We start from the raw sequence: 27237 nt of genomic DNA, 5'->3' as shown, positions 1-27237 counted from the left end.
TCAGGCTCCACTTTCTACTGTCGGTGCTTTTCATAATTAAAAGGTAATCTGTTGGTGGGGGAAAAAGGTTTGGATATGCAGACATTAAAGTGCAAGTTCACCTTTCCAGAAAAATCTGTAAGGTGAACTTACACAAGACCCCCTCCTCGCCCTTCCCGGTCCCGCTGACCTGGACCGCCGCAATCTCCCACTCTAAGCCCCGGTATATCCGCGTCAGGATTCCGGTGCTTAAAAATCCCCCCGCGCTGAATGTCCAAAACGTACCCTGTCAGGAGGGATGTTTCAGAGCATTCTAATTGGTGAGCACTGTCACATGGGCGGGGCCGACCCATCAGCAGCCGCATAGCCCGTCGTGCCATCTGGAAAGACGCGTTGATGTCGAGGGGAATTTTAAGCCCCCGACTCCTGATGTGGATATATCGGGGGTCAGAACAGGAGACTGCTGTGGTCCATGTCAGCGGGACTTGGGGGTGGGGCGAGCGGGGAGAGTGAGGAAGGGGTCCTGTGTAAGTTCTCCTTTTTTCTGTAAAGGGGAACTTGCCCTTTAAATTGAGTATGTGAAAATAGATATATGGGAGCTTTCACTGGTGATTTGTATTGAAGTATAGACTCCTGTGAGAGGATGTTGAGAAACCACAATTAGGTTGACCACCTCAGTGTGGATGTTTTAAAAGAAACATGTCATTTGATATTGGTTAGATATTAACTGGGTTGATTGGAAAATCTAATTTTTATGGTAATATGAGTCAAGAAGACACCATTGTACAATATCTAGATACATTGACAGTTCACTGCATGAAATCGGTCTTATTTGGGCACTGAACATTTAAATCTTTCATGTTTGGTCATATAGTTGAATCTGGAAAAGGTCCATCCTCCTGTCACTGGATCACATGGATATTTTTAACATAAACGTGGGTTGCACATATACCTCCCTCCTGCGTGTTACCTTTCCTGTCAAATATCTTTAGCTGTTTGGAGCATTGCAATACTCCAGATTCTGTGGGCAGGTCTGTTGTCCAGGGCTCGTGGGTCGAGTTGTGATGTCAGTAGACTCCCTGCCCACTTCTACACTCCCCTTGGACAGGCATCAATATTTCTTGCACTGAAATTCTTCTGGTCTTGTGTGGATTATGCCCTATGATCACTAACATCTCGTCAAAAACCATAAAAATCACCACCAATCATGGTAAGGTGTGGAGTAGCCAATCTTGGGAGAGCTGGAGAAGAAATGAGGGGGGATGTGAAGTACACAGAATGCCTCTCACACTCTTGCATGAGATAAGGAAATAACTTGTCTGTCACAGCAACTGGGAAGATTGGACACCTATTTCTCTTTGTGACTGTCTTTATCTTACTGAAGAAAGAGAAGGATTGCTCAGAGCTGAATTAACTCTTTGCGGCAAGACTGGGCACAGATGACATGACATCCTCTGATGTAACCGATATGAGTCTTAATTAAAATATTTTTTTTTGGGTTTACATCCACTTCCGAACCGCCGTATGCCAATATACGTCCTAATTTTGAAGAGGAATATCGTTGTTATGGCAGCAGCTAGCTGCCATAACCCTAGTATCTTCTTCGGCCGGCGGTCTGGTTTCCGATAATGGAGGTCTCTGTGATGGATTCACCATGAGATTACTTTCATCGGTGGCAGGAGAGGGGGGCCCCCTCCCGCCGCGCTCTGGTGCCCTCCGTCGCTTACCGGAGCTGTCTGCAGTGGCGGAGGTGATCGGGTCCTTCTGCTGGCTGGGTATGGAGATGAGCAGTGAGGGGAAGAAGGCCCCCACCCATCTCCATACCATTGCAGGGCGGAAGCAACGTCAAAACATCACTTCCGCCCAGAGCTCTTAAAGGGCCTTTTTATTTTCAAATGACAACATTTTATTTATTTGCATTTTAGTGTAAATATGAGATCTGAGGTCTTTTTGACCCCCCAGATCTCATCAAAAAGTGCGCTTGTAAGACCTCTGCGCAAATACGGTGTGACAGAAAGTATTGCAACGGCCGCCATTTTATTCTCTAGGGTGTTAGAACCCCCAAACATTATACATTTTTTTTTTCTAAGTAATTTTCTAGCAAAAACTTTTTAACCTGTAAACAACAAATCTCAGAAAGCGGCTCGGTCCTTATGTGGTTAAGTCACTTGAAACCCATAAAATTAGACTTTGTGGCAGACTATTCTATGTCACTCTCTATGCTCTTGAATCAAAAACTGGAAAGCTTCTGAACATTGCACAAAACCACCAACTACATGGCCTGCATTACACATTCAGAAACTTACAAACAATACTCCTTTTTTTTTTTTTTTATAAATTAGCACAGGAAACAAATGGAAAATAACATACCTGCCTGTCATTGTTTTGTTGTGTCAACCTACAAGGAACGCGTTTAAATGGGGAAACAAAAATACAGATACATTTTTAATCTAGAAGTCTAGTTGCACAAACAAGCAGAAGTCTGAAGAAAGGACATCTTGTACAGGTCGAATGAAAAGCTCTGCTGTTGGGAAGAATAAAGCTAACAGTTGGAAGCTAAACATGACAAACAAGAAATTTCACAATGTACTCCGATTAACACAAAGGCACCAAAGAGAGTTAAAACCACAGCCATGGAGAAAATGAAACTCTCAAAGCCTCCTAATAAAGACTCGTATGAATAATGCATTTTTTGTACTATGTCTATTTAAAGATCAGATTGCTTTTGACATTGGTTGCCAAAAATAAATTTTCTTTCTGCTGTATAAAAAAAAAAAAAACTGAAGGTGGATAAACTAAAGGGGGGACAAAAAAAAGAAACAAAAAATTGACATTTTTAGAACCTCCATTAAATCTTGACATTTTGAAACCAGGGGAGAGAGCTGCAAGAGAGCATATTTTGTGTGTGTGTGTGTATATATATATATATATATATATATATATATATATATATATATATATATATATATATATATATATATATATATATATATATATATATATATATTAAATGAATGAGGTCTAAAAAAAAAGTACTGTGTTGGTATATATCAGGGGTAGTGAATTTAAAATTCATGGGGGTCTGGTCAAAAATTTTCTTCTAGCGGAGGTCCAAGTGTCATATTGGTGCTATGACACCACATGATATCCTCCACATCGCAGCCTCCTCATCAGACTGACCCACTCGTCAGACTGACCCCCCCCCCATTACAGACATCCTTCAATAGTAGACTCCTATCCTGCACAGCACTCCCCACAGAACCCTACCTTATTCGCACAAGACGGAAAGCATGGTAACCCTGGACAATGGGTGGGACTTTTCACATTAAAGGTGAGTGATTTTATTGCCGGGACTGCCCCACTACAAAGAAACCAATCACCCGCTTCCTAACTTAAAAAGTCCCGCCCTTTGTCCAGAGCAGCCACGTTTCTTATTCTATGTGAATAAGACGGGCAGTGTGGGGAGAGGGGCAGTGCAGCGATCATATCGAAGGGATAGACCCGTGCAAAGCGCAACTGCCATGCTGTGAACAGAGCAGCACAAGGCAGGCAGGCGAGCCAGCGGTGGGGAGAGGGCACACAGGCAACTATTTGGCGGGGCTGTGGTCCAGGTAGTATATCTACTGGTACCGGAACCGGACCGTGGTCCCTCATTTAATGATGCCTGGTATACATGTTAATATTTAAAGTCCATTTCATTTGCCTTGGAATTAAGGTTAAAGTGGACTTTTTTTCTTTTTGACAGTGTTTAGCTTTACCTGTTGTTTTTGCAAAAAAAAGCAAAGTACTTGTTGATCTTGCCAGAAACCTTGTTAGCTGTTAACTTCCTGAGCACTCTGCATGTGTTGCATGATTTGGTAATTTGTAAGGACAACCAAACTCCACCCATTTATGTTATGGGGGGGGGGGGGGGGGTGTTACCGTTTACTTATCCTTTTTCTATTATCTTGATACAGTAGGAAGAGTGAGTGTCATCGCTTTAGGGCAGGAAGTATGTACTGGCAGAGTCACCAGTTCAAAATAAAGGAAAAAAACTGAAGAGAAAGCTAATGCATTCTCCAAGGACTGCTAGGCTGTAATATAATAAACTTTTGTTTATTAGCTTTAGCTTCCATCCCTGATTGCTAAAGTAGCTGCAATTTCCTGTAATACGCATTTCGTTTATTTAGCACTTATGTTCACTGAATAAATACAAAAGTAAACAAAATGAATGTGTGACTGTATTGGTGTCCTTTATGTACATTTTATATATCTATAACAAAATATGCAAAGATACGATCACAAATAAAATTATAAACAGTACCCTGGCATTTACAGCGATTCAACAGAATTTTATCAATAGATAAATTTGTGCAAAAAATTGCCAAAGATAAAATGCATGCATAGCACAGTCATATAATATTCATAATATCTGATGTGTCAAAGTCCCAAAAGTACAGGGAAAGGAAAAAGTTCATAAAGTGAATGAAGTGCTCCCGAGACCCTCAAAAGCATAGAATGTCCTTCAGAGTATGCACCAACACCATACAAACGAAGAAACCTTGTGCTCAAAGTGGCCCCTTTTGTAATGAACGTACCCCCTAAAGGGTTAATTATAGGCACGTCAGACTTCCAACAGCGTACTGCTCATATCGTTATTACGGATTGAAGATTACAACAGCAAAAGCAAAGCGATCCCAAGTTGGATCATCCAAAGATCTGTTTTTCTTTTTAAAGCTGGAAACTCGCTCTTGCATGGGTCTCAATTCTAATCAGATTTTGCTTACCACAACGGCCATGCAAAAAATAAACAGGAAACATCCCTTAGTGTAAACCTGTTTTATTCAAAAATGCACTCCACACACAATAAAAATATGCTTTTAAATTTATCACAATCGCATAAAATGGAAACAAGTGTCCAGCCGCGATTTGTCAAATCTCACCGCTGTCACAAGCTGTTAGATGCCGGGATGACTCGCGCTGAAGCTAGAATACAGGACAGCTGCATAGACACATCCTTACGCGTTTCATAATCGCGTCTTCATCAGAGGGCGTGGCTATGCAGATCCGCTCGTCCCTTAAATAGAGCCAGAAAGCAAAAACTAAACGCTCGCTCTGGCTGAATGCTCAATTAACACATCAGTATCAGCAGCAGCGTGAGCATCCTCATGCCCCGCCGATGCAGAAAGTATTCAGTGATGCACTTCATTAAAAAACGTAATTAAAAAAAGTAATTAAAAAAAAACAGACAAAGTGCATGTAATGTGTAGCCGCACAATGCAAAAAAACTCAGAAAAAAAAAAAAGAGCTCAATTAAATGCTGTAATGTTGATGCGGCTACAAATCTTCAGTGGGAAGAACAAAGACACACCTCCTCCCTAATGGTAAACTCTCTTCTCTCATATTAGGGAAATAATTAGTAGATACAAATAAACAAAGACAATGTATAAATACACCATTACTGATTTCTGAACATATTAAAAAAACACTGTGTATACCAATGTCCTACTAAATACCCCTCCGGTCAGACCTATACATTGTACATGCATATCTATAACAATTGAAAACATTCACTTGTACCATGTAAACCACATTATCAAAAAATAATCCGCATTAACCAAAAAATAGAAAATGTCAATATAGAAATCAGCTGAGAAAATTTGCACCCACCGTATTGCAGTTTTTTTGTTCTGCCAAATTTTTTTTTTTTGCTGTGATAAAAACAGCTCTGTGCCACTTTGGAAATAGACTTCTTATTTATTAAAGTTAAAAAGTGCTTTTTAATCTGCACCAAGGATATCTATGATCCATTGCTGTCTTCTGCTTTTTCCACCTTCAGCCACTTATGAAACCAAAATCACTAGTTATTCAAGCTAGTTTGCATACATGTTTAGAAAGTACTTAATTTCTATCATTTATTTCTTCACAAATATTAGGTGGCACCTCTGTTATGTGAATTTTCACTTTTATGCGTGTGGCTTAAAATTAGAGTGCAATTTTTTTATTTTTTTTTGTTTAGGTTGCATTACATGAGAAGGAAAAAATCTGCATAGTATAACATCCTTTTTAACTTTTATTTATTAAAATGTTTAAGTCACTCCCATCTCCCAGTGCTATAACCAGCACTAGTTCTAAATATTTGTGCTCTGTCCTTACCGCTAGGAACTACCTGGAAACTTTTAGGTAGCGGGAGGACATCACTAGACCCTGTCTCTACACTTTTTGTCAGACAGACTTCCTCAGGAACAGCGTGACTGTTTTTATCACTGCAAAAAGGAATTCTATTGAGAGCCCATTATAATTAAAGAGGAACTGCAGTCTGTTCACATAATTTGTAATAAAAACATCCTTGCCATTCTGAAGCTTCCTTCCAACCACTTTGCATACTATTTTATATATGCTGCAATTCTGTACTTGCCTAATATGCTGAAGAAATTCGCTCCACTAAGTCTGGCTGCAGCCATTTTAACTGTGGGCAACTGAAGCTGCTGCCTGTTCACTTCCTGGATTCACACAGAGGCACACCTCCAGTTCTGCATCCCTGCAGCTTTTCTTGGCCCTCTTATGACTCACTCCCTCCCTTCCTGGCAAACTTACAAGTGGGAGAAAGAGCTGTGCAGGATGTCATAAACCTAGGCTTTTTACCAGACAAACTGGAAGTGAGCTGTATAAGGTATTTACTGGCAGAAAAAAGTTTTAATATCCAAAGGGAAAACAAAAAGGGCAGAAGATTTAATAGATGGAAAGTTGAAAAAAATGACCACTTTTTAAGCACTGTGGGAGTGTATAGCTTCATATAGGAGTGTGTGTGTGTGGGTGTATGTACAGTATCTCATGAAAATGAGTACACCTCACATTTTTGTAAGTATTTTATATCTTTTCATGTGGCAACACTAAAGAAATGACACTTTGCTACAATGTAAAGTAGTGAGTGCACAGCTTGTAGAACAGTGTAAATTTACTGTCCCCTCAAAATAATTCAACAAAAGTGAGTACACCTCTAAGTGAAAATGTCCAAATTGGGTCCAAAGTGTCAATATTTTGTGTGGCCACCATATCAGTATGCCATAACAAGAATGAAGAGGAAAAGACAGGAGGAATAAAAGGGGGAAATAAGAGAGAGGGAGGCCCCAGGAAAGTGCAAGTACCACGGACGCGGGACCTGCCAAGCAAAGTTTACTGTCGACCATAGAAGGGACAGGCAGGAGTATGTTATCCAAGGGTCACAAACTTTCAAGAATTTTGCATGTGAATCCTTCAAAATATTGGACATCTGCTTGTAAATGGGTTTTTCTTTACCATAGAGAAGATCCTGCGATCATCCACCACCGTAAGCCAGCCAGCCATACATAGATTGAAATTCGGCCAGTTCAGCAGGGACCGGCTGAATTTCTGTCCAAATATGGGTAGGGAGGTTGTACAGAAGTAGATCTACTGATCGATATCTGTTTGTTTGACCATATCATCTAAATTGTCCCCCCTTGATCAGCACTGCGAGCTATAGCTGGCTGAACGAAGAAAAGACTCAATACCCCCCATCCACACTCGATGTGCTGGCATAGCCGGCAGCGCTGATCAGTGTATTCTAACAGCAGGAAGGTCTCCCCCCCCCCTGTCAGAATACATTCGTTCAGCGGGAAGGATTCCCTCATCTTCAGTGTGAATGGGGGAATTGAGTCTTTATTTCATTCAGCTTGCTGGTTGTATGAAAAAAGACTCCTTTTATTGGGCTGCCTTAGTTTAGGTGGACTCGCATGCATTTAAGTGGTTCTAAAGCCTTTAGCCTAATACACAGTACTAGTTTCCTGACAGCTCAGTTCCGAGCGTCTGTACTAACAATCCAATATTAGTACAGAAATATCCCCTGCTGTCCTGTGTTCTGACAGAGGGATGCCCCCCCCCCCCCCCTCCCCGCCAGAACTCTCCAGTCAGCCCTCTCATTGACATTAAAACCTCCTGAAGGACTGATGAGGTCCGAAACATGTTGGGTGTCATCACCAGTATGTCATCTTGCTAACCCATCTCTACCCGATGGAGCAGCTTGTTCTACATACAGACGGTTGATTTGGGGTACCATTTATATTGTTGCATTTTCTGATCATTTTATTTGTATCCATCTATGTACTTTTGTAATAAAGTTATATTTTTTTTATACATTGATGGTCTGTCTACTAAAATCCCGAGGGGTATAACCGTGACATCAGGCACCAGGTTCTCTATTTTGCTTGACGCTACTAAAAGCTGCTAAGCGTGCCTAAAAGCTAGTGCTTGAGCGTTAATTTCAGTGGCCAAATTATTTATTCTGGCCAATTTAAATGAATGCCCCAAGAGCTTGACTCCTGTAAGAGCTCCTAAATGCTTGTAAAAGCCTTAGACACTTTTACAAGTGTCAGGCGTTTTTTTTTTTTTTTTTGCGAAAATGCTGCTGGCTTCTAGGAGAGTTAAATAAAATAAAAAATGTCCTGTGTGCATGAGGCCTTATACTTGAGCCAGATCCAAACCAGCTACATGCACACCGGTATCTTCCCTCCTCCCTGGGAAGATTGATGGCAACAGCAGCCAGCCTTTGGCTCCCTAGTGCTGTCAAGCAAATGCTGTGCCGAGCAAGCCAGGACAGGGCGGGCCAAGCAACCAGCTCTGTGTCAATAGACACAGACAGGACAGCTTGGGGGTGATCGCGCAATGAGGCACTGGGTAGGGGGGAGGAGCCAGGAGCACAGCGGGGGACCCCAGAAGAAAAGGATTTGGGCTGCTTTGTAAAACCATTGCATGTAGTAGGCAAGTATAGCATGTTTGCTATTTTAATTTGTTTTTTTTTTTAAATTAAACTTTAATGTTGCTTTTAGTTTAGCGTGGAGTTGTATTCTCTAGTACTCTACTATAATTTGAACCATACCCTTGGATCAGAATTAACATACTGGACACACTGCAGTCACTAATTTCCTGTAAAAGAAATGGAAAGAAAATAAGAATTTTTGAATGAAGTATAGAGCAAACTTGAGACACGTTTATTAATCTCATACACCAGCACTACACCTCTTGACTTGCACTTGTATTATCCATGGGAAGTTTATTTCCTGTATTCTTTGCACATAGCATCCTTTTTTTTTTTTTTTTTTTTTCTAATTCTCACCATGGCTTTTGTTACATCAGGGTAGTTCTCCGGTTCATAGTAAATATCCAATTCTCTTTGCCAGTAAAACCGTAATCCATTGCCAGCTTCAGCACAGATCATCAGACACAGCATGGCTATGTGGAGCACAATGCTGGAAGCTGACAGGCATTTATTTATGTTTAACTCATCCCATCTGTTGTCTGCATTAGAAAGAATGTGAGACGGGAGTACTAGAAGAGCAATGAACAGTTTTCATTTACAGACGTTGAGTGTATCGCATCAAGCGTTTACTTATTTAAAGCTACCCTTTGTCTAGTGTAATGAAATTGAGGTCTTTAATGAATTTTTAAAATATTAATACACTGCATATGTTTTACTGTTTACTTTGTCAGAAATTCACTTAGGAAAAGTTAAAAATAAATTTTAACTAAATATTTGCTTAAAAAAAGAAAAAAAATTCTAGGTCATTTTAAAATAGTGATGGACAAAGGAATGCACCAAGTAGCTAAAATATCTAAAGTTTTAAACATTGAGACAGAGATGCCCTAATAAACAGTTGTCACCAGAACAAGTTTCCCTGTCTGAGGATTTGTCGTCTATTTCTCAGCACTTTAGATTGCCAATGGTCACCAGGACACACAGAATAAACCCCCCTAGCAGAGACACAAAGTAGTAAAAACTCACAGGAGTTTTAACTTTTTCATAATTCACCCAAAAAGAAAAAAGAAATTTACCCTTTGGATGTACTAAATAACTGTCTTCTAAATAGTATTTACTACTTTTACATATAGATTTTTGCTTACAGGAAAAAACTTACAATAACATTGGCTTTACACAGGTATACAATGTTAAATATTTATTTTTTGTTTCCACAGATTTATTCTCGTTCAAAGCTACACATTGTCGTGCTTTTAATCTGAAGATATTGCTCATGAAGAGGACGTACCCAGGCCTTAATCTGTCTGATAACAAGAAGTATAGAAACCAAATTTCTCCATAAGAAGCCATGACCAGTTATTGTGATTTTCTTACTTTTGGCCACTTATAAGTTTGAACCATTTTTCAAAAACGGTTATCAAAAATGACAAGTCTGTTCCGTAGGAGTAACAGCAATGGCAGTGCACGGAGCAACTCTTCCACTCAGGAACTCAACAACAGCCGGCCTGTACGCAGGTTGGAGTTCAACCAGGCTATGGAGGATTTTAAAACCATGTTTCCAAACATGGAATATGACATTATCGAATGTGTCTTGAGGGCTAACAATGGAGCAGTGGATGCTACTATTGATCAGTTACTACAGATGAACCTGGACGATGGTGGCTATGATGACAGTTCGGACTCAGATGACAGCATTCCTCCTGAGGTTATATTTTTATTTTCATTTTGTTTTAGGACCATAATGATTTTTTCCATCTGCAATAGTAAGTTATGCTACCCATGTTCAAATATGACTTTGTAACACTTCTTCTTTCAAGAGTTCTTGTTTCCTAAGCATTTTTTTTTAATTGCTTTAAATAGTGATATGGTGCCCTCTGATCTTAGTTGAATATGTATATTGTATACACAAATATATGTAAAAGAAATTGAAGTTTGGTGCTCCATGAACCTGCCCCATTCTATAGATATCAGTGGCAGAACTACCAGGGCTGCAGCAGTTGCACTTGTGACTGGGCCCTGGAATTCCGCCACTGTCTGAGGCCCTAGTGGGGTTGCTAGTCACACGGCTCTGAGCAGAGAGCATATCTCTTACAGCTGGTGTTCTATGGAAGAGTGCCTCCCATCCTCCTTCCCTCCCTCCTCTGTCCTCTTGCACAGGATGGCACAGCTGATCTGCTCATACTCCCCTCTCCTGTGTGTGCTTTGTGGGAAGTCAAGTGTGAAGCTAACAACCGGTACACACAGGGGAGGGGGAGAAGGAGCAGATGGACTGTGTCATCCTGTGCGAGAGAGGGGGAAGCAGGAAGAACTGTTGCCTCTGAGCTGTATGAGAGACGTTCTCCACTCAGAGCCATGCTGGGGAGACAGACAGCATTGATGATCACTGATCGGCTGCACAGCTGGACAGTGCTGATAGGAGGCACTGATGGGCTGCATTGACATGCAGCATTGATAGGTGGCATTGATGAGCAATGATCTGTGGCACACATAGGCGGCACAGCACTGATGGGCATTGAGCACTGATAAGCGGCATTGATGAGCAGTGATAGGTGTCACTGATGGGCAGCATTGATGGGCATTAATGAGCACTGATAGGCAACACTCATAGACTGCTCTGGGCACTGATAGGTGGCACTGATGGGCGCTGATAGGCAGAATTGATAAGCTCTGATAGGTAACACTGATGGGCGGCATTGATAAGCGCTGATGAGCATCATTGATGAGCACTGATAGGCGGCACCGATGGGTGGAATTGTTGGGCACTGATAGGCACTGCTGATGAGCATCACTGATGGCCACTAATAGGCTGCGCTGATGGATGCTGATAGATGGCATTGATGGGCGCTGATAGGTAGCGCTGATGGGTAGCGCTGATAGGCAGTATTGATGAGTGCTGATAGGTGGCACTGAAATGCAGTACTGATGGGCGGTATTGATGAGCACTGATAGGAGGCACTGATGGGCGGCATTGATGGGTACTGATAGGTGGCCTTGATGAGTAATGATAGGTGGCACTGAAATGCAGCAATGATAGGCAGCATTGATGGCCACTAATAGGTGGCATTGATTAGCACTGATAGGGAGCACTGATAATCAGTGTAAAAATTTACTAACATTCTTGGCAGTTAACGCCTCTCCTTTCTAACACAAACACAGCGTGGGAGGAAAGGGCTGCTGATACCCAGCAAGTCTGTTTACATGTGATCAGCTAATCACATGGTAAAGGGCCAGTGTGATTGCGCAGGACGCATGTCCCAGGGGGCATACGAGAGGCAGAGTTCTGTGAGGGATATCCATGGACACCCTCCTAGAATTGAAATCCCGGGGTTGGGTGGGGGGGTGGGGGGGGGATGGTATCGGACCCTGAAGGCTTTAGTGCCCCTTATAGAAATGTAGGAAAATCTAGAAAATAATAGACTGGGGACTAGGATAGAATGGAGACTAGATTAGTTATTAGTTCAGGGGTGTTTTACCTATAATGCAAAATTTGAAAACTCTTATTTCCATAGTATATTTTTTTTTCTTTCTGGTCTCTTGAGGAACACGAGAAGTCCTGAAGGTAAAGTTCACATTTACCAAAAAAACTGCCTGTCCAGCTAAGGGCTCCTATATTTAAAAACCAAAATGTGCTGAGCTTGGCATTTGAGAGCTAACTGCTGTGATGGCGGGGGTGAATGTTCTCCATGGTATAAGGCGGATGTGTTCTGTAGTCCAGCTGTAGATAATGTGGCACAAATGATAAAATAACACTATTTGGAATTTTAGTGCATCAGAGGCAGAGTGCACAGCACAGAGTTCGGTGTTCTCATTGTGGAAATTTTTCCCTTTCTTCCTGTTCTAGTGACTTGTCTGACATGGGACATGAAAAAAGCAAAATGTATTGGGAAAGCAGATAACAAAAACCCCTGTTTAGTAGAATACAGAATGATTACAGAAAAACCATTGTTTTGGAAATTCACATTTTCTTATATGCATTTTCAGATTTTGGAAAGAACTCTAGAACCAGACAGTTCTGATGAGGAGCCCCCTCCAGTTTATTCACCACCATCCTATGACCTGCAATCATTTGACAGACCTCAACCACAAACCCCACCCACACCTCCTCCTCGGTATGCGTCACCCACTATAATGTGTCATATAATATTCTTGTGATATTTGTTACTTGTTAACACAATTCTTGAAAATCCAAGGCACATATATATATATATTTTTTTAACTTTGCAGTGACAAATGCAAATCTATAGTGTATAGTAAAATTGAAGTTGTGCTTTAACTTCACCTTCGGATACCTTTTGCATAAAATTGCTGTTGCATGCACTTAAATATGTATATAAAAACCTGTTATATAAAGGTATAAAGTGCTGTCTGCCCAGCTCATTTTTCAGTTTTCAGTACTGTCACACTTTGACAATTACTGAAACATGCAACACTGTACCCAAATGAAATTTGTATGATTTTCTTTCTTTTTTTTTTTTTTAGACCGTTTATTTGGTGGTATTTAATCACCACTGGGTGTGTTTTTATTTATTTATTCTTTTTTTTTTTTTTGCTATTTAAATGAAAAAATACTAAAAGTAAGAAAAAAAAGTTTTTCGTATGTTTTCTTATAAAGTTTTGCAAATAATTTTAAATATAGTCCAACATGTGATCTACGACATTTCTTTGGTGAAAATAACCCAAATCAGTATGGCAGGGGATTGTCTGTTGACAGACTGTTGTCCTAAAATCTTACCGTTAGTACGCTCCTTTTGACAATTGTTGTCCAACTTTTGGCTAACAAATGTTGAATGACAGGCTAGTAAATTTTCAGCGGACAACAGATGCTCAGTTGGCCAACAATTGCACCATGTGTATGAGGTCTTATAAAGTAGTAAATGAGTAAAAACCATAGTAAACTATGGTAGTTTGTAACCTGGTAAGAGATTCTTAAGAAAAGGGGTTCTTACATCCCCAAAATTTTGGGCTTTTCTTCCTACTCACTTTTAGGTCTGTAACATTTGGTTCTTACAATCTATACTTCCCATCAAGTGGTTGTAGTCGTGGTATTCACTCAGGTTTTTGAACTGGGCCATGCCTTCCCTGGATTTCCACTGAAATGTCTTTGTAGATGGAGGAAAGGATGTACACATCCCATTTACCTCCTTAATTTAAGGACCAAAATGTCTTCCACAAACTGACTCCCCCCTGTTCAGTTTTGGGGGAAACCCTTGTGATTTGGCCGCCCTGTACCGCAGGCTAAAGTTTGCTGGAGATAAAGGTGGCGGAAAAGAGGCAGGCAGGTGTGTAAAAATTGTCCATGTAGAGGGGGTACCCTTGATGGAATAGGGGTGATACAAGGTCCACACAATTTTTCCACTGCCCCCCTTATAGTTTGGGCATTGAGGGGGTCCCAGCTGGCTATCTTTTCTTTCTAGGTTTATGAAGTTATATGTGTACCCTGTGGCCCTCTTACGAAGTTGGTACAACTTCACCCTGTATGTGGTCCGATTTACTAGAGATGTACTGTTTGATGCACAGCCTGCCGGTAAATTGAACGAAGGACTCATTAACGCAAAGTTTTTGTTGGGAATATACATCTCAAAAAAATGTATTGGAAAATAAATTGAGTGGCTGAATGTTATACAGCTTGTCATAAAGTAGGATGATTTTAAGGAGGGCACAGGGAATTATCACTTGTAGAAACCTCATGATCATTGCATTGGAGACAGATGTTGATGGTGCACTGGGGACACTGGCAGATGTTGATGGTGGACTGGGGACAGTGGGGTTGATTTGCCAAAACTGGAGAGTGCATAATCTGATGCAGCTCTGCATAGAAACCAATCCGCTTCCAGCTTTTTTTTTTTTTTTTTTACCAGAGCTTAATTGAAGAAGCTGAAGTTAGAAGCAGATTGTCTATCATGCACAACTGCACCAGGTTTTTCACTCCACTTTTAGTAAATCAACCCCTCGGTGCAGATATTGTTGATGCACTGGTGTATGTTTACACTGGTGTGGCATGCATTCAGGCTATATAGATGGATACACTGAGTGTGATCTGCCTGTAAAACACTATAACCACAGTAAACACAGATTTTCTTAGACCGACACAGATTTGCTCTTTCTCTCTGCGCGCTCTGTGCGAGGAGAAGGCGAGCTGGCCCAATAATGTGTGCTTAATCTGCAGTGATTAGGCACACTGATCACATGGTACAGGACCAATCACAGCAGCCCTGTACCTGATCAGTGATGCGCTGTGTCCACAGTACACAGCCATCACAGTTCTTGCTGCTGTGAGTCTGAGCATGAATGCCAAAAGTGGGAGGACGCACAGGTGCATCTGCCCCAGAGCAACACTTGTTATACCTGGCCAAATATTTTCAGTGGCCGGGCGAGAGGTGGTTAAAGCACAACTTATAGCAGTGTTTTTTGCTGCTTTTCATTTAGAAGTGTTTAAAAATAAAAAAACAAATTATTTTTTTTCAAAATAGCCAAAAATGAAAAATGCCTCTAAACGAAACTCAGCTAAACGCGAGTTACTGCTTTTAGAAGCATTTGGCGCTTGAAATGCATCTAAACTCAGATTCTGAACCCATTTTTTTTGTGTTCCAAAAAAGCCTCTAAACTGAACTGCGTAGAAACGACTGTAAACGACACTGTACTGATAAAGTTCTGGGGCAGTTAAAAGAAATGCCCAACTGCTCCTAAATGTCTGTTTAGCAACCGCGGTGTACATGAGGCCTTACTCAAAACTTGAGCTTAATGAGGACATAAAAAGTAGCCATCTATAGTAAACGTCTTTTTGATAGCTTTTTTGTGCATAGATCTTTCACCTGGGTAACATTTGCACTTTTTTTTTACATTTTATTTATGAGGAAATCAAATTGAGTTAAGAGGTTAAATTTCTATTCTATTTGATGTATTTGAAGTCCACATACTGAAATTTGACATGTGACATCTGAAAGTATTTGGTAGAGCACATTTTAGATGTTAATGACATTATTTGCCACGGATTTTTCCATCTGTGCGCAAACACTGCCACCTGCTGGAGTGTTTAGGAAATACTATTTATTTTGTAGCATAATCTGCATTCCAATCCACTGAAATCATTGCACAGTCTAATAGTTTTGCTCTTGTGCAAAAGTAACAAGAGAACCAAGTTGACAATACATTGCCTTAAAAGTACATTCCAAATAAAAATAAAATGAACATGAAGTCTTGAAATGCGATCAGGTAGTATAGAGCTTTTTTATTACCTCTAAACTTGGCTGTTTTGCATCAGGCCACTGGCCCCTTAAAGCAAACCTTGCACATAAGTGAATAGTCTCCATAAGCCACTGTAAAGAAGAAACAAAATCCCTACCTATACTGCTTCTAACATGGTCTAGTTGCTTATTAATTGTTTCCTGAAGTCTGCTGGGAAACCGACACTCAGGATGACACCAGAGATCTACTCTTCCACTCCATCAACTTTATCCAGTGATCCTTCTGCTGACCTCCATATTATTACTGTCTCCCAAAGTGTCAGCAGGAGGAACCATTTAGAATTTTGAGGGGCACAGAAGATGAGCTCCTAAGTGTCAGTTTCCCAGCAGACTTCAGGGGATAGTTCCCTAGCAATGGAGCACCATTTTGCAACACAGGTAACAGGGTAGCCAAGTGTTTCGTCTTTACAGGTATATGGCTTGTAAAGTAAATTGGTGCATTAGCCATGCAGTGTAAATCCACAGATTCACTTAAATGTGCCCCCACCTCCCCTTTTAATCTTACTATAAGGCCCTGGTTCACACTTGTGCGATGCCAGACATTGCATGTAATTCGCAGCTGTTCACATTACATGCGATGTCTGTGCGGGTGCAATGCCAGCCATACAGATGATATCGCACCGCATTCAGTCCAAACACATGCAGGACCCTGAACCAGAACCAGAACCAGATCGCATGTGTGTTCACACATATGCGATCCGATTCATGTCCGAACTGTCAGTTTGCAGTGCGATATGCGAGCTGAAATGGGGGTGTTAACATATAATGACACTCGCCAGCGGTTCGCATTTGGCAGTGTGAACTGCTGTGCGTGTTGGGTGCAATGCGGGAACCCGCAGTTGATTCGCAATGTTCTCGCACCGCACAAGTGTGAACCGGGCCTTACACAAAAAAAAAACCTGTGTACGCTCCAAGTTGATCCTGGTTGTAATTTATTACAGCTGTTGCTTCGTCCTGCGAAGGCAAAACCTAGGTTCACTTTAAAACTAACCTCTACCTAAGTAGCAAATGCTATGAAAGGAAGAAAAGAAAGGAAAGAAAGTCAGGGAAGACTGAGATTTAGACTATTTTGAACATTTCACATTCAAGGGCTACTCTAGTCCAGTGTTCATTTACACTGCTTGCCCGCTGCCATGAAGGATAGGTTATAAAAGTGTTAGCTGTAAGAAGCGCCTGACAACATATGGTGATTCCAGACCTATCCCTGTCACAATGGTAATGTGGTAATGGAGGTGGGACTGGGAATGAATATAACCCTCCAAAATACTCCAAAAACTTTTATAACCAGATAAAAAGGGCAAAGGTGTTCTATTTTTTTCATAGTGAACACGGTAGGTAAAGAGCTGTCATCCCTTACACAGCTTCCACATCATGAAATCATGTGCTATGCTTTGCAAATTTAGGTACAGTGCATTCTATAAAACTCAGACTAACATAACCTGAGTGCACCTTCTATCTTTAGTGCAGTTTTTAATGTTTCCTTTTAACGAATTGTCAATTCTGATTTTCACCCATTGACTGCAGCCCTTTTCAAATCTGAACAAGTACAATTTCACTTACATAAGTAAATACTGTGGTTGAAAAAACCTCCATATATCCATAGCTGCTCTAGCAAAAAAGGCAAAAAAAACAAAAAAAAAAACAACCTGTAACGCATGGGGCAGCAAAAAAAAAAAAAAAATCCAGATCCCAGGGAGGCAATAGGATATTTCCTGGATCCACAATCTCCTCTGTTATTACTTATAAGGCCCCTTTCACACATGTGGACCGCATGTCCATATTTCATCCATCCGTTTGCAGATGAAATATGGATATACATGCATTCCTATGGGATAGCGGTTGTCTGCGGATGAACATCCACAGACACCCGATATCGTATGTCTCCGCAATGGTCCGATTCTGCAGACGGAGGAAAATCCTATTTTTCTATCTGTCTGCTGAGCGGATCGGATGAATACAGACATGGTCCGTGTTCATCCGAACCCCCATAGAGGAGAGCGGAGATCTGACAGGGCGGTCACTGCATACTGTGTGATACGCCGGCTCAGCTGGGATAAACGGAGTGATCCCCGGTGAGCAAGCGGATCATCACGAGGCGGATCATTACAAATCCGTCCCGTGTGAAAGGGGCCTAAATGTTAATATCCAGTTATATTTGGTGCATTTGAGAATGTTTTCAACTCTGTTTAAAAAGAAAAATCTACTATGCTGACCAGAACTAGTTCTAACTGAGTACTGAAATGCTAAAATTTGCTTACGAGGTTTTATCAGCCTTGATATACAGTAGGTAGGTTTTGACTTTTGTGGTTTTAAAATGTTGAATTGCCTTCCACATTCAGTCTGAGGATTTGAGAGCTTGCTGAACAGAAGCTATCCCGATCCACATTGTTTTTCGGCAAGTGACGTGCGTATTCTTTTAGGCTGGATTCACACCTATGCATTTTTAGTGCATTTTGCAGAATTGCACTACAGCCCATTTAACATGGTTTTCTATGGAACACGTTCTGTAGAGAAAATCTGCAAAAAGCACTAAAAATGCATAGGTGTGAGTAGCGAGCTTTCTACTCTTTCTTTTGCCCCCCGGCCTTGCAGTCCTACTTCTTTTACTGAAGAAACCTTTTCTGGCCTTTTGTTCATTTTTTGGCAAGCACCCATCGGCCTCTTCCAGTAATGAAACTGCTTAAACACCTTTCTTTGCAATAGTCTTTAACCCTGTTCCTTACCTCTCCATCTTCTCTTAACAATCAGTCTGGGTTTTGCTCTTGCATTCAGCTGAAAATGCGCTCATGAAAGTGACAACCACCAGAGAATTGACTTCCTCAGAGTGACATTTTCCTGATTCTATTCCCTGATCTTTTTTTCATTTGTCATTGTAACTTCCCATGGGTTCTGCAAACTCTGCGCTTTCTTGGCATTGAGGACATTGCCTGTTTCTGGTTATTTTAATACTTTTTTCAACAGAAGGAATGTTTATTGAAAAATGTCAGCATATTACACTTGTGAATTAACACAGTAGCATAGATCATGAGAACATATTGGTATACAGTCTTGAATATATACACATAGGTGCGAAAAAGAACCAGAAGAAGAGTGAGGGTCTTTCTCAGGTAGGCAGGGAAAGCGATTATCAGCACCGCATCTCTTCTACCATATCTGAATCTACAGAAACAAGAAGTTGGGGTGGCAAGGGAGGAGAGAGAGAGGGAAGGGGGGACGGGACAAGTAGAGGGTGATGGAAGAAAATGGGAATGACGTCAACCAGTACAAGGAACCTTATGTAGTAGAATCATAGCAAATAAGCAATTCCTGTCAACTATCATATCACCGTGAGGTGTCTAGCCTGTATCCATTACGACCATACTTTGTCAAATTTTTTGTGGCGGTTATGCCACATATAAGTCAGCTTGTGCAGAGGCAGTACTGTATTTATCATGGATCGCCACATTGAAAGTAAAGGAGGGGTCTGGCAGCTTCCAACTGGTCAAAATAACATTCCTAGTATAGTATGCCACATAAAATATAAACAATGTCGTATTCTTGTTAGTAGGTAAGTTGTCAGTGATCCCCAAGAGTAGAACTAATGGATCAGCATTCAGTAGAACCAATTGTATCAATGTCAGCAACCACCATCTGCCAATAGTTCTGTATGAGGGGAAATGCCCATACCATATGGATAAAGTTTCTGCCTGCATTTGGGACAAACCTCTTCAACATTGGGATGTATAACTGTCTTGGGGGTATGTAATACACCCTGTGTAATGATTTCAGCTGGATAAATCTGTCTTTAGCCGAAATCATAAGCTGGATAAACTGCTGGAGACCTTCATTCCAATCCCCCTCAGTCGGTTTGTATATCACACTGCCATGCCTGAAACACCAGTATCATCTGGGAGGTGGTCTTACATGTAAGTCGGAGATAAATGAACGATAACGTTTTGTCTATATTCCTGGCCATAAGAAGGCTCTCTACAGAGTGAGTGGCCAGTATTACAGGATCAGGGAATTGTGCCCAGACAGCATGACTGAGTTGTGTAAGTACCTGAAGACCACCCAGGGGGGAAACAGAAATTGACGTTTTATCTCCACAAAGTAAAGGAGATTTCCATCAGGAATAATGTGGCCCAAAGTCCTGACTTTGTATCTAGCCCAGATCTGCGGATCCAGGATGGGGCAGAGGTGAGCTGAGAAAGGATTGTCCCACAGCGGAATGTGGGTTGAGATGGTACCAGGGTCACTAAGGTACGTCGTAACCTGCCTCCAAGTGGCTATCGTGGTGTTTATGGGAACTGTAACTTGGGGACTATTTTTCGGGCCTCTGTACACCACATTACGGAGTTCAGAGTAGGATCCAAGGATCGCCGCTTCCAGGTTCACCACAAGGTTATTGCGATCCTGAAACGAACCATCACCTAACTGTAACCATTACCGCCACCCAATAATATTTTTTAAAACGGGGCAGCTCTAGGCCTCCCTCTGATAGAGGCAGTTACAACTTGACCCTAGCTGCACGAGGTACCGAGCGAGCGCAGATAAATGAGGCAATAACGTGGTCAAGTTTACTGCAGAAAACATTCGGGATAGGCACAGGAGTATGCCAGAAGATATGTAATTTTGATTAAGTTTACCCTCCCCACCGGGGTCAGTGGCAATGACTGCCAAGCAGAAAATCTTTGGGTAAACTATTGAGAACAGGGTAAAGGGTGTCATCCAAATACCGCTTTAGGGTGTTCTGTACATGTATTCCAAGGTACTTAAAGCTAGATACCCAATAAAAGGGCCTGGAAGGCACGCTGGGGGTCCCACTGAGGACAGAGGGAACAGAATTGACTTATCCCAATTTACCCTAATTCCTAAAAAAAAGAGCCAAATCGATTAATAATTCTCAGGACCACTGATAGAGATTGTTGGGCATCTTTCAGGTATAAGAGTGTGTCATCTGCACATAAGGACACCTTTTCTATTAAGGGTGGGAAAGAGAGACCTTGAACCTCAGATGAGGCTCATAGGAGCACCGCCATGTGTTCCAGTGCTAGGGCGACGAGGGCCAGGGAGAGGGGACAACCCTGCCTAGTGTCCCAGTGAAGAGGGAATGGTCTAGAGAGGATACGGATAGTGGGAACCAGGGCTGTCGGGCTGAGTACAGCAATCGCAACCATAATATAAAGTTTGGTCCAAAGCCAAATTTTTGTAATACCATCCATAAATATTTCCACTCTACTGAGTCAAAGGCTTTTTAAGCATCAAGGGAAGCCATCACTCCAGAGCTCCCCCCAGCCTCAACCTCTGCAATAACCGTATACAACATACGCAGGTTAATATCTGTACCTTTTCCTGACATGGGCCCAGTCTGGTCTCCTATGGATCAATGACAAAATCACCTTAAGGCGGTTCGCTAGTACTTCAGTAAGGATTTTAGCGTTGATATTTAGAAGTGAGATGGGATGGTATGAGGAGCAAAGCTCTGGGTTCTTACCAAGTTTAAGCACCACAATTATAATGGCTCTGGACATGGAAGGCGGTAAGAAAGATGCTTTCTGCGATGCAGAGAACCTCCAGGAGCCGGTAGCTATGTTTTTTTTTTTTTTTAGTGCAAGTCTTGTAGAACTCGGCAGGAAAAGCATCTTCCCCAGGAGTATTATTTTCATACTTGATTAGCCCTCTACATTATTCTCCTATTCTATTCTGTCCTGTCTTTTTTTTTTTTTTTTTTCTCTATTGGAAGTCCTCAAAGTTCAGTCCCCATTGGAGTTCCCCAAAGTTTGCTCCCCATCGCAGTACTCTTCTCTTTCTACAATGCTATCTTTGCCAATCTTGATTCGTTCATCTTTTGCACCCCCCCCAATATACTATAATAATTATACCAAGACCCACAGGTCCCCTTGTCCTAGCAGTCATCTTGCCTTTTGAATCATTCGCTTATGGGAGCCTTGAATGCTACCTAACATCATTTGAACAAAACTCTTGACATCTCTTTAACTGTAAATTGAACTGTCCTAATTTCTTCACCTTTCTGCCTTGATGTATTACCCATTGTCTCATTGATGTCTTTTTACACCAAGATTTTCTCTAAATCTTGATGCTTGCACTACAAAATACACCTCCTGTTAATGCAGGAGACCTCCACAAATATCTGTCTTTATACTATGTTGCCAAGATTACTGCAACATCTTTGTATCCTGTTTTCCATTTACCTAGCTCTCATCTTTACAGTCCTTCATGAATGTAGTTATCTACCCTTACAACCACTTCTGATCTTCCCCTCCCTACTGGTCTCTCTCTGGCCTCCAGTCAATCTGACAATTATCATCATTTTTTATTTTTTTTGGTAACTCCCATTTTAGCTCTCATGTTCAGTTTTTTTTTGAACAGTTACTCTAGACCAATGAAGGCGAACCTTGGCACCCCAGGTGTTTTGGAACTACATTTCCCATGATGCTCTTGCACTGTGCAATGTAGTTGCGCATCATGGCAAATATAGTTCCAAAACCTGTGGTGCCAAGATTCGCCATAACTGCTCTAGATCCTCCTTTTAAAAATTGCAAACCAATCTTTCATTCTACTCCTAAACCTCCATGACCAAGCAAACCATGCCATCATCTTCAGCCACTGCTATCACATCTTATCTAGTGTTCTCCCATCTCTACAGTTGACAAATTACATGGCAACTTCATAGCGATAGCAAACTTTCAATAAATATTTTTTGTAAAATTTGACTGAAAAATGGGATTGAATTGCCCCCCTGATCTCGGCTGAAAATCAATCTTCGATTTGATCTTTCAACAAACTGTGCTGCTCTGTAAATTTCTGTGTTTTGACAGTTACCCCCAGTTCCAGTATTGCATGGAACCTAAGAAGATAGATTGCTTAGTTGCAGGCGATTTACATGCGATCATGTGTGTGATTCCTGGTAGATGAGCAAGTGGTTGAAATTTACTGAAAATTGTTACATGTATGGCCTGTGTAAGCCAATGGCTGACCAGTGTGTTCTGGCAGGGGGACCATCCCATTGTCAGAACACAATAAAACAGCAGGGGAGATCGCTGCACTAACATCATATTGTTAGTACAGCGGCTCCGACCTCAGCTGAGGGTTTTCTGTGTAGCAGAGCTATGTAAATATCAAGATTGGATGAGTAAAAATCCTTTGGCAGGTAAAACGGCTCTCGTATATGTATTTTATCTGTGTATTTAGTTTGCCTGGAGTTCAGCTTTTAGTTAAGATTGGAGTCGTATATTGAAAATTGCATGTTGTACCCAGGCTGAGCTGTAGCACACCAGACCAAAACATTACTTAAAAGCTTTGTACTTGTAATTTGGATTACAGTTTCCATTAAATGTAATGTACTGTTCAGATCAACCAGTCTAACCATTACCTGTAAGTGAAATGTAAAGTTTATTTAATAAGGCAAAGTGCATTTAGTCAGAATTGTGTTTCTAATATTAGAGTTTGTCAATTCTTATTGTGTATTTTTTCCATTAATAGGATTGATGTGATTTCAACCAGTAGCTCTCAGGTACCAAAACTGTGTAAGAACTGGAACCCCCCACTCTTAGGGAACTTGCCTGATGATTTCCTACGCATTTTACCCCAGCAAATGGACAGTGTTCAGGTGAGAGTGCTGAATTAAGTTTTGTCACATATGATTAATGAAAAAAACATGATTCAAGGTAGCTCTAAACTGCATATCTTGTATTTACTCACTAACCTATATTAAGGTAACAGAGGTGTATTTATCAGTCTGTTTTCTAAAATGCAGCTGTCTGAGGCCCAGTGCACACTGAACATTTGGCCAACTCTCCTAGACTTCTTTCCTCTTGGCAGCATGGTTTTGACATAAAAAACCTTTGACACTTGTAAACATGTGCAACGTGTTTGGGCATTCGTCTTAGTCAGAATAATCATTTACTCTGGCCGTTGAAATTAATAAATGCTCACTCGGCAAATGCGCATACTGTTGAAAAGCGTTCAAAAGAGATGTGACCAAAGGAGATGGGACTCTTTCACGAGAGGTCAAACTGCACTTATTGTAACCATAGGTATAAACAACACTCCACAGCACGGTTTTCCTCTCCTTCCCCATCCGCCTCACAGCATGATACAAAAAGAACAAAAGACTGCTCCCAATAGTGTAAATCTGGATAACTCTTTTTTTTTTTTTTTTTTGTTAAAAACACTCGCATCAGCAAAACTACAATTCCCAGAATTGGCATGCCAGCAACTTTTTGATGTCCTAGCCTTCCTTGTGCCAGCAACTACCGGGTGTCTAGCCTTCCTTGTGCCAGCAACTACCGGGTGTCTAGCCTTCCTTGTGCCAGCAACTACCGGGTGTCTAGCCTTCCTTGTGCCAGCAACTACCGGGTGTCTAGCCTTCCTTGTGCCAGCAACTACCGGGTGTCTAGCCTTCCTTGTGCCAGCAACTAACTGTTTGTTGTCTAGTGTTGCTCATGCCGGAGACTCCACTGGTGTCAAGCGTTCCTTGTGCCATTGACTCCTGGTGTTTATCCATCCTCATGCCAATAACTCCTCTGATGTCTAGCATTTATCTTGCAAACAACTCCAAAGAGTCTAGAGTTATTGTCCCTGGTATCTAGCATTACTCGTGTCAATGATCTCCATGTGTCTAGCATTGCTTGTGCTAAGCAACTCCCTGGTGTCCAGTGGTTCTGTTGCCAACAACTCCCTGGTGTCTAGCATTCCTCATGTTGACATGTTTATTCCTATAATAAACTTGTGAAAATGCAAGTAAACCTCAGGAATTAAATGCACACCAGGGATAGCGAAATGTAATTTTCGGGGTTCCTGCTCCAGTCTCTATTACATTTTATGCAGCCCTTAACATAAATTTTGCAGTAAGTACAAGCCAAAGTTTTATGGTACACTGAAAGATAACAAAGAGTAACTTCTGAACTCAGAAGAAAAATTGAACATTTTAAATAGGCCTCTGTTGTTCTGTTGTGCATGTAGAGCTACGACTGCTTCAAGGTTTACAGCCTGCAGGGTGCTGATATGCACTTAAGAGTGTAATTTCTGCTGTGCAACGAAGGGACTTTATAGGACGTTTTTTTAAATGATTTACTAAATGTGCAGATTCCTGGGAAGATTTACACAATGTCAACCCTTGTTCCTGTCATGTAGCCAAATGCTGAAAGTATCATGTTATATTTGAAACTATAAATAGCCAATTTCATGAACCGGGCAGTTTAAACTGTATTTTTAAAATACTTCCTTTGACATGTGTTTTATTATAGCCCTGCTCTTTGAAACTGAGAATGGCAGAATTGGCATTCCAATTAATATACTGCATGCTGCAACATGTTTAATTTGTCCCTATGAAATTTAGGGTACTACAGTCCTGCCCTGCAAAATGATGTCCAAGCTGTAGATTTACTATTTTTAAAGACCAAGAACAAAATAGTTTCTTCATAAATAATTTTCCTTTGATAACGTTAGAATGTCTACTGAATGAACATTGTCCTTAGACTTGTGGTTATAATGCATGTAGTGCACTGCGTTAGAGAAACACAGCATCAATGCAGGAATCTTTTTGTAAATTGCAGGGGCTTGTGTCATACCAAATAAGACTGTGCCATTGAAATGGTTGCACCTGAAGTCACATCAGTGTGAACCGGGGCTTACAGGGGTAGCAATGAGCGGCTAGGCTCCTATTTGCACCCTGGGAGGTAACCTTTTCTACCTTGTGACTTGATTCCTGAGGAATGGACAGTTAAAGCTCTGGAGTTTGATAACTGGGTGGTAGAGGGGATTCTTAGTGCCAGGGGTCAGACAAGGAATCGTTTTTATTTGAAAGAAGTCAGTACCCCCATCTATATCATGGACCTAAGACCCAGGGGGCTCCAAAGAGTGCTTGGTGGCTTCACTTCGGCAATGCTGCATTACGCATTTTTTTACTTTAAAAAAAAAAAACGAACAATAGAGGGAGCACTGACAGTGCAATATCCCACAATATTTAATAAGAAATAATCATCATACATTATACTTACAAACGTATGAATTAAAATCGCTTATCAAGCTACTCATCTGTAGCCCTGTAGTCCCAGGTACATCACGCCAGAGTACAGGGGGATCGCACCGGGGTCCTTACTGGCTGACACGTTTTCAAAGGCAACACCTTCTTCCTCAGAGCCAAAACTTTAGGGTTTACTTTAACATAGCTGTGACTGCAGACAAATGTTAGGGCCCATTCGCACCAGAAACTGCACAGCTACTGTTTGTCTTCTTTCTGCACATTTGCATGATTTTTATGCACCTTTACATTCGTTTTTCTATCTACATTTGCCCCATTAAATCACTTCCTTCGTTCTTCCTTTGGGCTTTTATGTGCACTTTGATGCATTGCTGTGTATTTGCATGCATTTGTTTACATGCGTTTGTGGTGCAAAAAAGTGCAGCATGCTGCACTTTTACTGCATTGTAATGGTGTAAACTATGCCTATTGGATAACCTGGATTTTGGACTGTCTATGCAGTTGGAATGCAGTCGAAAATATATCCCACTGCATCTGGTGTGAATGGGCCCTAAATTAACATTCTTGGATGGTAACTATTATTGTATAAACAGGTAATTGAAAAATTTAAAAATTTCTCATTGAAGTAGTGGTAAACCCTCAGCATTTTTTAGCCTAACTGATAGAGCAAAACAGAATAAACCTTTTCCAGTAAGCTATTTAATATCCCTATCCAAGCATTTACAATTTTAAATGCGGCTAGCTCCTGCACTCTCAGCACATCTTTCAGTCTTCACAAAATGGTAAGTGGACAGTGCAGTCTGGAGTCAGCCTGTTAACTTAGGGGGAAGGGAATGCCTTGCGATTGTAGGCTATAGGGCTGTGTGTCTGCACACAGTGTAGGGAGACTCCATTCTAGTCTCTGCACACCAAGGTGACACCATAGGAGACTGCAAGAGAAGGGAGTCCCCTTGAAACAGAAATCTTGACACAGCGATCATGACCCCAGCCTAAACTGGAACATAGGCAAGGATTAAAGTAAAATTATAATTTTTTTTTTTTTTTTTTTAGAACAGGAGGACCCCCAATATGCCAACATCCAATGAATTATATAGAAAGATTGAAGAGTAAAAACTCTCTAAAAAAAATAAATAAAAAAAAGTCTGACTTTGTGGATATATCATGAGGCGGTATTTATAAAAAAATGATTTTATACCTTTATTATACAAAAATGATTGAAACAACATATCACAGACAACAACTTATTACTTGACAAGATACAAATACCCAATAAAAAA

At 41.1% G+C, this 27237-nt stretch overlaps 1 protein-coding gene across 3 annotated transcripts in view; it reads left to right on the top strand.

Annotated features, from left to right (window-relative positions):
* Positions 1 to 27237, top strand: part of CUEDC1 (CUE domain containing 1) — a 163043-nt gene that overhangs the window by 82134 nt on the left and 53672 nt on the right. For all 3 annotated transcript variants that reach the window (XM_077481124.1, XM_077481123.1, XM_077481125.1), the window contains 3 exons: positions 9949 to 10436; positions 12713 to 12840; positions 23458 to 23584. In XM_077481124.1, coding sequence (XP_077337250.1) covers positions 10155 to 10436; positions 12713 to 12840; positions 23458 to 23584 — 537 coding nt within the window. In that variant the 5' untranslated portion in view covers positions 9949 to 10154. The remainder of the gene's footprint in view (positions 1 to 9948; positions 10437 to 12712; positions 12841 to 23457; positions 23585 to 27237) is intronic.

This window comes from Lithobates pipiens, unplaced genomic scaffold, assembly GCF_037356315.1.
Source record: "Lithobates pipiens isolate NorthernLeopardFrog02 unplaced genomic scaffold, aLitPip1_a1.2 Scaffold_16, whole genome shotgun sequence".
NCBI classification, from domain to species: domain Eukaryota; kingdom Metazoa; phylum Chordata; class Amphibia; order Anura; family Ranidae; genus Lithobates; species Lithobates pipiens.
Note: the sequence above shows the minus strand (reverse complement) of the source record. Positions and strands in the feature narration are given on the sequence as shown.